Source organism: Papio anubis, chromosome 4, assembly GCF_008728515.1.
Source record: "Papio anubis isolate 15944 chromosome 4, Panubis1.0, whole genome shotgun sequence".
In the NCBI taxonomy this organism is placed as follows: Eukaryota; Metazoa; Chordata; class Mammalia; order Primates; family Cercopithecidae; genus Papio; species Papio anubis.
In genome coordinates, this window is record NC_044979.1 from 165,740,260 (window position 1) to 165,752,346 (window position 12,087).

Genomic DNA, 12,087 nt, shown 5'->3' on the forward strand with positions numbered 1-12,087 from the left:
AAATCTGATACCTCAGCATCACCTGGCAAGGGTTTCTTTTGTTATTTCAGTAGAGATTTACTAACCAGCTGGCAGTACTCTGGTTATTTATGTTTCAGTATCTCTATTTATCTATTTATATTATCCCAGTTCATTTTCACAACCACACAATGAGCAAAGCGAGGCAGTGCTGGAAAGGGCAGCATCAGGGTTTGCAGGCAAAGTGTTCTGACAGCACAATGCATGCTGAGCTTCTACATTTCACTGTCCCACAATTGCAATGGCAGGCCCCCACCCTAGAACTACTCTCTGGGCTGGTGGGATTCTGACATCTACATTTTGAACAGCATTTCTTAAAATCATCAGGGTTTAAGATTCTAAGTGGTCAAATATACTCCATTCCACAATGACCTGAGATTACCTTATTTGTCCCTTGTTTTAAATCCCAAGTCTTTAAAAATAAATCAAATCCTGGAATGACGGTAGGTGAAAAATTTAATATCAAGGAAAATAATGAAAAAGAAAGAAGGAACTCTGTGTATAACACTTCCCCAGGAATAATTAGGCTCAACTACATCCTAATGCTCTTTAACCACCTTCATGAAAGCCTCAATCTACTTGGAATGGGACAGAAATTGCAAAGGAATACTCTCTGGGCACCAACGATATTGCCACAACCAAATCTTAGCATCATAGGATTTCAGCACTGAAATGGAAAATGAACAAAGAGAGGTAAGCAGTTTATAATAGTAGTAAGGGAGAAAAGCAAAACAAGAACTTTAGAGGTTTTTCAAACATAGGGGCTCTCTCCAGTTGTTCCCAAGAGATACTGGGGTACTTTACCTCTACCATGTCTGTGTCTCTAATCATCCACCCACCACAGAGCTCAGCCAACTGAGAAGGACTAAGGGTCCTATCTAGGAATCTTCACTTGATTTTGCTTTATTTTCTTTCGAGAGTGCACAAGCCAGGCAGGGCACAATGGCTCATGTCTATAATCCCAGCACTTTGGTAGGCTGAAGCGGGTGGATTATCTGAGGTCAGGAATTTGAGACCAGCCTGGTCAACATGGCGAAACCCTGTCTCTACTAAAAATACAAAAATTAGCCAGGTATGGTGGCGGGCACCTGTAATCTCAGCTACTCGGGAGGCTGAGGTGGAGAATTGCTTGAACCCGGGAGGCAGGGGTTGCAGTGAGCCAAGATCATGGCATTGCACTCCAGTCTGGGCAACAAGAGTGAAACTACATCTCAAAAAAAAAAAAAAAAAAAAAAAGTGTGCAATCCTAGGACACAGAGGAACCTCAAATATCCTCTACTTCTAGAGCTCTGAAAATGTGGAAGCAACTTGCAATAGCCTCCCCATTTTGTTTCCTTTTTTCCTACTCTCGTATCTACATCTTCCTTATCCATAACTGTTTGTTTGTTTGTTTTCCCTTCAGGAATAAAGGGAGTTCATGAACAGAAATCTCACCCAATCCTATGATACCTTCCAGAGGTTAGATGAAGAAATGCTGAGTAAATACGGAATTGCCTTCTTTATGTTACTTTGTCACTCCTTCAATCTCCAGCAAAGACTTTAAATAGAAGGGAAGCAGGGAGACAATGGTGACATCCAAAATCAGGTTGAGGCCAGACTTCTTCAAAGTGACAGGGAAGGGGGCAGGGAAGTGCTGGGTAGGGCCTGTGCCCACAGACCTAAGTGAGGACAGGCACTCCTGTTTTCATGCTCAACTGTTGCATTTTCCAAGACCACCCTGGCTCACAATGTCCCCATCCTTGGCCTATGAAAACCCCGAGACCCTATCAGGCAAATACAAAGGCAGCTGGACATCAAGCAGAACAACACCAGCAGAAGAACACACTGACAGACGCTGGCAGGCCATCAACCGTGGAACGCCAAGGGAAATTTGGCTGAGGATTGTCAGAAGAGAGCCCAGCCTCTGAGCCACCCGACTCCAGGGGAAAACCACCTTCCCACTCCAACCCCCTTCTAGCTCCCCATCCATCTGCTGAGAACTGCTTCCACCATTCAATAAAACCTTGCACTAATCCTCCAAGCCCACATGTGATCTGATTTTTCTGGTACACTAGGGCAAGAACCCTGAGATACAGAAAGTCTTTTGTCCTTGTGATAAGGCAGACGGTACTGAGCTGATTAACTGAGCTAAGCTGAAAGAGCCGACTGTAACATATGCCCACTGGGGCTTTGGGATCTGCAAACACTCAACCCTAGATGCCGCCATGAGGTCCGAGCCCACACTCCCCACAACCTGCTGGTCTGCATGGTCCCCCCTAGGGGTTTAAGCTGTGGGGCATGGAAGAAGTGAGCCACACCCTATTACATGCCCTGCGAGGGGGACAAAGGAACTTTCCTCATTTCAAAAATGGCAGAGGAGGAAGGGTGCTTACACACATGTCTTCTAGCATGTTCTCTTTCCCCCTTATCTCACTTTTTTCCCCAATAGGCTAGGATTTGGTTCCAGCTAGACAAAGGCCAGCCCGTGGTTTGTATCTGATCCACTGTTGAGGCCGCCTATTTCTGAGTGAAAAAGCTTCCAAATCTATTAATAGATATAGCCAACTTTCACTCAGCTGCCAAATCAAAGAATGAACAAAGGCAAAATAGTTACCATTTAGATAGGCTTCTGAGATGCTTGATTTCATATAAGACATCTGCATGCCTAACTTCCCTTTTCATTCTATCAACGTCTATCTATGGAGTGCCTACTATATGCTATGTTTCTGTGCTACAGGCATATTCATCATGCCATTCATTTGATTTCTAACTGAAAGCCCTTTTTCTTCTGCCTCCCAGTTTCAGCTGTCATAGCCTGTCAAAATCACTATTTGCCCTGGTATTTATGGTGAAAGGAGTCATTACTAGTCATCATGCGACCATCTGTACAGTGTCACTGGGTAGTGACATGGCCTCTGTTCAAACTCTAAGATGTTCCATCTTGCAGGATGGATATTAATGCCACTAAATCCATCTTCAGCATTCTTGAATGAGAGCATTTGTAATGGCTATTACATCTTTGCAATAGCATGAAAAGAGAAGACAGCATATTATTATCAAAAACTGCACATTACAATCAAATTACAATAGTACAAGGAGAAAATAGATTACCTTTCCTCTATCTTTAATGTACTTTATAGTTTTGGACAGACGAGCCGTGTCCAGAGGAGGTTACGGTGGTCAGGCATGCAGTATGATTTCACAGGGCTATGAGGATCTCCTATGGGCTCCTGGCTAGATATTAACCTTTCAATTTAAGGGAGTAATTTCCAAAAATGGTGGTACATCAGAACCACAAATGAGGCAGCCTTAGGAGGAGTTTAATCATGTTTTTTATTAATTATTTGTTGGTTTATTTGCATGTCCTAAAATGACCTATTGTTCATTCTGTTGCATATTCAGAAGCTAGACAACACTGATTTCAGCATTTGCCCAGCATATAAAAACCAACTCAAATTCTGCTGGCTTATAAAGTATTTGAAGTCAGAGGAGATCGTTTCAAGCCAGTACATGATGCAGGCAGCTCATAAATATAAGTGAGGTGGTTCAGTGGATTTGTGATTTGTTTGATGATTGATGCTTCATATTCTAATCCATCATCACAGACATGATGTATTTTCCTATTAAACATGAAAGAATATTTGTCAAGTGCACGAGGATATAGTTTTCAGAAATTTTCTTGAAACCCAAAGCTTCTTAATTCATCTCACATTCTCTCACTTATGATAGAGACATTAACTAACACGACAAAATAATAGTGCAGGCTTGATGCGTATTCACAACTGAAATGTGGCTGTAGAGCTGGGAGACAAGAGGGGTGGTTAGAGTTGTGGGGATGATAAGAAGCATGTCCCACATCCATGGAGTAGATTGTCTTCAGTTCCAGCCAACTGTGAGTGAGAAAATACAGCATCACCAGACTTTCGGAATTTTTTAAAAAAAGAAATCACAAATCCAAATTTTTGTGAAATCTTTTGATGGTTGAATATTAGCAACTAATTTATAGTTTAATAAAATGCCCAGGGGGGCCTGCACTTGTGAGGTAAACGAACCTATGCGGGCTGGATTTGACAAAGGACCTGTGAGTTTGTGGTCTATTATTTTAACCAAGGAGGGCAGGATATGCATGGGGAGGAGAAGGGCACTATTGCAAAGCGGGGAGTGCAGTCATAAGGGTGAGCCCTGATAAAAACATTTGCTGACTTTATTCATTTGATTAACACTGGTCCTATTTCCAGTTAACAAAAAGTTACCCTTAGTTGTGATAGGATGGTTATCTTCAAAAAGTTCCTTGGAAAATGAAGATTTGAGAAAGAAATGGTCTTCACAGCATCATGTGGGCTAGGACTTTTCTCCTAGCTGCCAAGAGCCTATAGAAAGAAATTTAGATATTTGGAAGATCGCAACATAAAGTTGTTAAAAGTAAGTGTTTGATGTGGGGGAAGCTTCTTTGTCATTTTTTTGACTTACGCAAGTTTTATCTAGTGAGTTCTAAAGAAAATTCCAATTAAACACACATTTACATTAAGAAAAAGTTGATACTTTTAGTATCTGTTGTATAGTTTTATTACCTTTTTATTAACTAGATTTGCAATTCCATGACATAAGCCATGACTTTATACTTCTTGAGCCCCTGACTTCACATATTTGGACTTTGGAGTATATTCGTCAGGGAATTTGTGTCTTGAATTGTTAGAAAACATATATCCAAAGAACATAATAAAGCTACCAGACATTTTCTTATTTTGTTTTCTGTTTTGGTTTGGGATTAAACAGCAGCAAAGACAACAAAAACAACAGCAACAACACACACAGCAATGTAATTACTAAAAGTGAGGCTGCGGCCCCAGAGAGAGACATTGTCCTGACAGGTGTCCGAGGGAGACCTGGCACTCCATGTAAGTCCCTGATGTCTTTGAGAGACTGTCATGAGCACATGCTCAGACATCTTGGGCAGGGCATGTTAGCAGAGGCAGAGACAGATATAGCGTAATGAAGGGTAAGGTTGAGGGTACTTCTCTTGCCTGACATTTTCCAAAGCTCTATTATCACTCCCGGGGAGACTGGGAGGAACCCACTGCTCCAGCTATGCTGCTGTGGACTAGGAGTCCCTCGTAGCATCCTCAGGCTGTGGGTGTATCCGCGGGGCTGCCTGCACTACTTCTAACACATCTAGTCCTCAGTGTCAACCTTATAAGCCTTAGCAAGTTTTCCTCTTAAGTAGAAGGACTGGAACAAGGACACTGCTCTGCCACAAACTAGAAGACCCCTACAACCCTGGATCCACAGCTGTTTGCAGCCGATCCCCATACAAATAGCCTGCATTGCCAACAGACACAGGTGGGAGGTGAACCAGGGACATCTGGATCAGAGGCGCACAATCTCAGGCTTGAAGCCCTGCTGAAAAGAAATGACAGAGGGTGTTACAGCTGTGGCATTGCTCACAACAAAGGGCAATGTTTAAAAAAAAAAAAACTTTTCTGTCATAAAAAATAATTCAAGTATTTTTGATGTACTATTTCTAGAAGAAACACTGAATTTTATTTCCATTTGTTCTACAGCACATCATGTTGACAAAATCATTGTCATATGTAGAGATGATCAAAGACTGACTATGCAACCAAAAAATGCAGAAAAAGGTTATAGATGGGGATGATGATAAAGGTATATTATTGTCTTGATTTTGTGACACCTTGGGTTTTGTTAACTATGGAAGTTTTTATTCTAAGTTAATATCCATGTTGATATCTATCATTATATTCATGATATTGTATTTTTAATGAGGATCTCCAAATTATACTTTTCAACACCCACAAAACCTAAATCCACCTCTTTAAAGAGGGCTGGGACAGAGTCACGTATCACAAGAAGGGAGAAAAACACAGAAGTTGACGTTACCCTGCAAATGCTCATTAGGCATCCAAAATTTTGAAGTGGGCGTTTAGAGGTGTTGTAGGCAGGTAGGCTCCAGAACACTTACAAATATGAATGCATCATACAAAAGGCATCAAATAAGTTTATTTGAAAGCATTTTGATTTGCTTTAAGGATGGCGTATCTATCCATTAGTTGCAAACCCTGACAGTCCTGAGCATCCTTCTGCTGTTCTGACTACTCTGACTTGTTTCCTACCTCATTTCAGCAGTGTTGTCTACTTTGCTTTTTTTCATGAGTCCATATTGTTGTTTTATTTATTTATTTTTTGCTTTTGTTTTGATTTCTTTTTTCTAAATATTAATTTTTTAAAAAAATTGTTCAAGACAATATGTATGTCTAGTTATCTCTCAATTCCTTTGGCTTACTTTTATATAGGCCCTCGAGACTGGACTTATAAGCACTGATTATAGTAAATAACAGATGGCAAACTATTTTGGAGAGTATGAACCAATAAGATTTCTGCCTCTAGGCCATTAACAAAAAATATGAATGCATTGCTATCCCCACCCAAGACAGAAAGAATTTCCCAGCCAAAACAGGAGCAGATGTATAAATCATGGGCAGAGAAAATAAGAGGGGTTTTCCTGGCCATAATGGAGTAGGCATTAATCACATACTGTCATAGCATTTAAAACATAAATGTATTTCATTGACGCAGAGCTGTAAAAACAAAATGAGTTCTACCATAAACGTAAGATGAAGGGTGTTAGTTAACTGCAATTACAAAGAAGATTACTAAGTTACTTATATGCAAAGGTGGGAGCTCAAATTTGTGAAGGATGACCCTGTAAGGTGCCACACCCACGGCTGAAAGTATATAAATGGTCCTGTCCAGGACTGGCATCCAAACTCAGAATCTTCTCAGTGTAACTCAGCTGAACTCACATCTCCTGTCAACATGTCCTACAACTGCTGCTCTGGAAACTTCTCCTCCCGCTCCTTTGGCGGCTACCTGCGCTACCCAGCCTCCTCCTGTGGCTTTTCCTATCCCAGCAACCTGGTCTCCAGCACTGACCTCTGCTCTCCCAGCACCTGCCAGCTGGGTTCCTCTCTCTACAGGGGCCGTCAGGAGACCTGCTGGGAGCCCACCAGCTGCGAGACGTCCTTTGTGGAGTCCAGCCCCTGCCAGACCTCCTGCTACCGCCCCAGAACCTCCTTGCTCTGCAGTCCCTGCCAGACCCCTTACTCTGGGTCTCTAGGCTTTGGATCCAGCAGCTGCCGCTCCCTGGGCTATGGATCGAGGAACTGCTACTCAGTGGGCTGTGGGTCCAGTGGCTTCAGATCCCTGGGTTATGGAGGCTGTGGCTTCCCTTCCCTGGGCTATGGCTCTGGATTCTGCCGCCCAACCTACCTGGCTTCTAGGAGCTGCCAGTCTTCTTGCTACAGACCAACTTGTGCATCAGGCTTCTATTATTGATCATCTTCTTAAATTGCTAATTTTGTTGGCCAATGCCATTAATGCCTCTACTCATAACCTTTATTGTCTTCATCATGTACAGAAAGAATTAGCCTCTTATTCTCTAATTATCAAGTTCTCAGTTTGTCTTTGGCCCCAAATACTGGCTGGTAGGCTTCATCTGAAAAACTGTAATTAGAGTACTAGCTCAAAATAAATCTTGAAGTACACATTAAAAGTAGAATTTGTATTATTTGATTTTCTTCTATAATTTATAAAAAGTCAAATCATTTTAATCCAATAAATCCATTGGTCTCATACTCAGCTATGTTTGTGGTGGTTTTTTTATTGCTAGGTTTTGGTTGTGATGTATTAGGGGATTATTATGTAACAATTGGTGTATATATATAGGAATAGGTTTGAAAATCATATGAAGTTTGGGATTCAAACAAACTTTTGGGGGTCTCAGAGATTTTTGTTACTCAAACTACAGGTAGTGGAAGTCTACTAAATATACAGACTTTTATTCATTAAAATCTCAGAATCAGGAATTAGCTTGATCCCCTTACAAAATGTGGATTCTTGTGTCTATGTCAAAAAGTATAATGTAGCAGACTAGTTGATAGTTATATCAGGAATCTGCAGAGAAAAGAAATTTAGAACTATATGGTTATAGGTACACATAAAAGAAAAATTAAAGACAAACCAAAATGATTTGAAGTAACTTTTGAAGTCACCCAATATTTGTTGGTAATCATGATCAAATGCCTGCATCTCATTGATGAGAATTCAATATGATTCAATTATCTACATATGTGTAATAAGGGATACCATGAAACTTGAATGGAGGATTGATATTCCACCTCGGTTTTTATTAATGTTTCACACTAAGTAAAGGTGAAGATAATAACCCTTTGATACCATCAGAAGTGATAATTTAATTCACATCTGAGCATAAAATTAAGGAAATGTTATTTCTCTTTTTTGTGGTAGCATTCTTTGTTTTCTCAGGCAAAGTAGTTCCAGAAAAAGGTAAGTGTGAAGATAAACAGATTTCAATAAGGAACCTAAAGCTGAGAACAAAAAAAGAGTTCAAATAATGTTTGATAACTATTCCCATTCATGATTCCTTTAGACAACAGCTGTTAGAGAAAGCGATTATACATGTAAGTTATGTTAAATGTAAAAATATGGAGACACAAAGATGATAAGGAATGTAGAGGGAAAACTTATTCTATGATATCTTAAAGGAGTTGCAAATTTTTGACTTGCAAAAACAGAAATATCAGAGGAGAGAAATCTGGGAAGATTAGACACAATAAGCAAAGCAGAAAGGACTGAAAAATCTTTGTGTATTCAAGGAATGATAGGAAATTTAGCTCAGTTACAGTTACAATGCAAAGTGATTTCATAAGGTGTGGTAATGACAAATACGGTCATTCAAACTACTAAAACAGTCTTGAGATAGGGTACCTTTTTTTTTTTTTTTGACAGTCTTGCTCTGTTGCTCAGGCTGGAGTGCAGTGGTGCTATCTCGGCTCACTGCAACCTCCGCCTCCCGGGTTCAAGCGATTCTACTACCTCAGCCTCCCAAGTAGCTGGGATTACAGGCTCCCACCACCACGCCCAGCTAATTTTTTTTTGTATTTTTAGTACAGAAGGGGTTTTGTCATGTTGGCCAGACTGGTCTCCAACTCCTGACCTCAGGTGATCCACTCGCCTCGGCCTCCCAAAGTGCTGGGATTACAGGCATGAGCCACCACGTCCAGTCGAAATTGGGCATTTTTACTCCATTTTCTCTTCTATTCTAATCACTTATGTGCTTTTAAAAAGAAATCTCTTATCCAATGATTAGGTTCATACCTAGGGGTATTAGGTTCATACCTAAGGGTAAATAAGTTAAAATCAAATGCTCACAAATTAAAAAACTATTTATAACTAATATCTTTTGTTTAGAAAATCTAGACAAGGAAAATACATGTGAAGATATTCAGAAATTATGAGTGCCAAAATCTAAGAAAGGTCTTGATAAATAAACAAACAGGAAGTCATAGAATCCATGACTACTTTTAGAATAAGAATGTTGTTCGATCCAAAAGAGAGGCTGAAGTACAGTCCCAAATCATTTCAGTACTTGATAAGGTTAAGAGGATATAGGAATACCAGGGCTCTTGTTCTATCCTGCCAAAATCAAATTTAAATTCTTCCAGGAGGAGGATAATATCACAGTGAGCTCCAAATTATTTCTTTACATGATAAATATAGATACAAATGTAAATACAGATACCTATTTATATATATAGATGACATTGCAGATATAGTTATATCTAGATACACATGAAGACACAGATATAGTCTAGTATCCAACAAAAATTTACCAGACTTCAGAAGTTAAGAAATTTCTAAATCCAAAATATAGATATATGTAGCAGAATTAGGATCACAAGAGCTTCAGTAAATGAAAATATTACACATAAATGTTAAATAACTATACTTGACATGCTCAGAGAATAAAAAGATGAAAATTTTGGCAGAGTACTGAAGTATATTAAAAGAACCAAAAAGAGATTTTAAAATTGAAAAATGTAATAAATTAAAATATTGAATTGGTGAATGGATTAAAACAAAATTAAACATGGCTAAAGAGATAATTAGTTATTGTTCAGTAGAATATATACAAACCAAAAGAAAAATTATTAAAATATTTAAAGGAGTTTAAGAGACTATGGAACATGTGTAACAGTCTAACATAGTTGCTGTTGGAGTCCTAAAACAAAATTGTGTGTGTGTGTGGGTGTGTGTGTGTGTACATATGGCTAGAAATAAGTCCACATATCACTAAATCTAAGAGAAGTTATATGTAATAGAAACAAATTAACAGGGGATCCAAAGATAATTTTTGAATAGAGGAAAGATCAGATACATATAGTCAAGAACTACTAAAAATCTCATGCACGATAAATGTGAAGACAAGCCCATAACTAGGCATATTGAAGTCTCACTGAGGAACAGGAAAGAAAAAGAGAAAAACTTAAAGCAGCCACAGGTGGGAAAAAAATTTAAAAAGAAATTTACCTTCATCAAAGCAACTGAGATTAAAAGTTGAATTTTAAACAGAAAAGAAGAAATATAAGAAAACAAATACATGTCCTCAAATGTTAAAAAAAAAAATCAAAACTAGAGTACTACGACCAATGAATGTCTGTTTTAAAAATGAAGGAGAAATATAGACATTTTCAGATAATCAAATACTTACAGAATGTGTCAGTAGCTTTCCAGCACTAAAATATATAATTAAAGTTATACATAGTCAAAACGAAATGATCGCAGAATATAGAAAAAAGGTGTAAGAAATAATAAGTAAACAAAAGATATATACTGGGTAAATTTAAGCAAGTACGTTGACTCTTGAACAAGTGGAAGTTAGGGGAACTAACACCCTAACCAACTGAAAATGTGCAGGTAACTTTGGCTCCCCCATAAACTTTACTAATAGCCTACTGTTCATAAGAAGCTTTATCAGTAACATAAGATTTAAGTTAACACACACCTTGTGTGTTACATGTATTATGAATTATAATCTCATAATAAAGTAAGCTAGAGTAAAGATAATGTTAAGAAAATCCTAAGGAAGAGAAACCGTATTTACTGCTCATTAAGTGGAAGTGGATCATAATCAAGGTCTTCATCCTTGTCTTCATGTTGAGCAGGCTGAGGAGGAAGAGGAAGAGGAGAGCTTGGTCCTGCTGTTTCAAAAATGTCAGAGGAGAAAATAATCAATTTATAAGTCAGCCTACAAAGTTTAAACCCGTGTTGTTCCATGGTCAACTGTATTGCTCCCAAAAGCATGAGGGCAAATCTATCTATCTATCTATCTATCTATCTATCTATCTATCTATCTATCTACCTATTTAATCTATTATCTATCTACCTATCTATCTATCATCTATAATCATATATGACATTAAAATACAGAAAATTCTAACAGTGATAAAAGAATTGAGGTGAGGATAAATAGTCTTGAAGACAGACTTCTAATTTTCCTGTTTGTACAAGTCATAAAAGTACTAACTTATGCTAGCAAATCAATGTGTGCTGTGATTTCTAAGGCAGCACTGTCCAACAGCATTTTCTGTGGTGATGAAAATATTCTCATATATGCACTTTGCACTGTATGGTGTCCACTAACCGCATATATTCTATCACGCAATTTTTATGTGTTTTATATGACCCAGAAACTGAATTTTAATGTAATTCTATTTTAATTAATATAAATTAAACTTAGTAAATGTGGCTAGTGGCTACTCTTGGATAATGCGGTTTTAGGGTAACCTCTAAATAAATCATAAAATAATGTATACCATCCTGCATGCCTGTCAGACTGTGATTGTTAAGAAATATCCTATTTTATATCAATAACTTCTTGTTGGTTAGCCAACCTTGTCTGAGATTGTAAAAGCAGAAATAGCATTGTTTTATTTGCTTATTTTGCTGGATATATCTTTTTATATTTCCCTTTTCGTTTTTCTTAGATTTAATAAAAATCTCTTTTAAGTAAAAAATTGTTTTGATGTTTAGCCTGCTCTGATATTTGATGTTTGTGTTAAGATTTTAAAAATCATATCATATTTAATTTAATTATCATTACATTCAGACTTCTAGCTATAGATATTTACTCTGTTGTTGGTGTTTGATCCATTTTCTATGTTCCCTTTTCTCATTTTCTTATTTATTTATTTATTTACTTACTATACTTTA

General features: G+C 38.1%; 1 protein-coding gene across 1 annotated transcript; it reads left to right on the forward strand.

Annotated features, from left to right (window-relative positions):
* Positions 1-6,744: 6,744 nt before the first annotated feature.
* LOC116274586 (keratin-associated protein 13-1) lies at positions 6,745-8,838 on the forward strand. Its single transcript, XM_031665691.1, has one exon. It carries the CDS (start codon positions 6,832-6,834, stop codon positions 7,348-7,350), a length of 519 nt encoding a protein of 172 aa, XP_031521551.1. The 5' UTR covers positions 6,745-6,831; the 3' UTR covers positions 7,351-8,838.
* Positions 8,839-12,087: the final 3,249 nt, after the last annotated feature.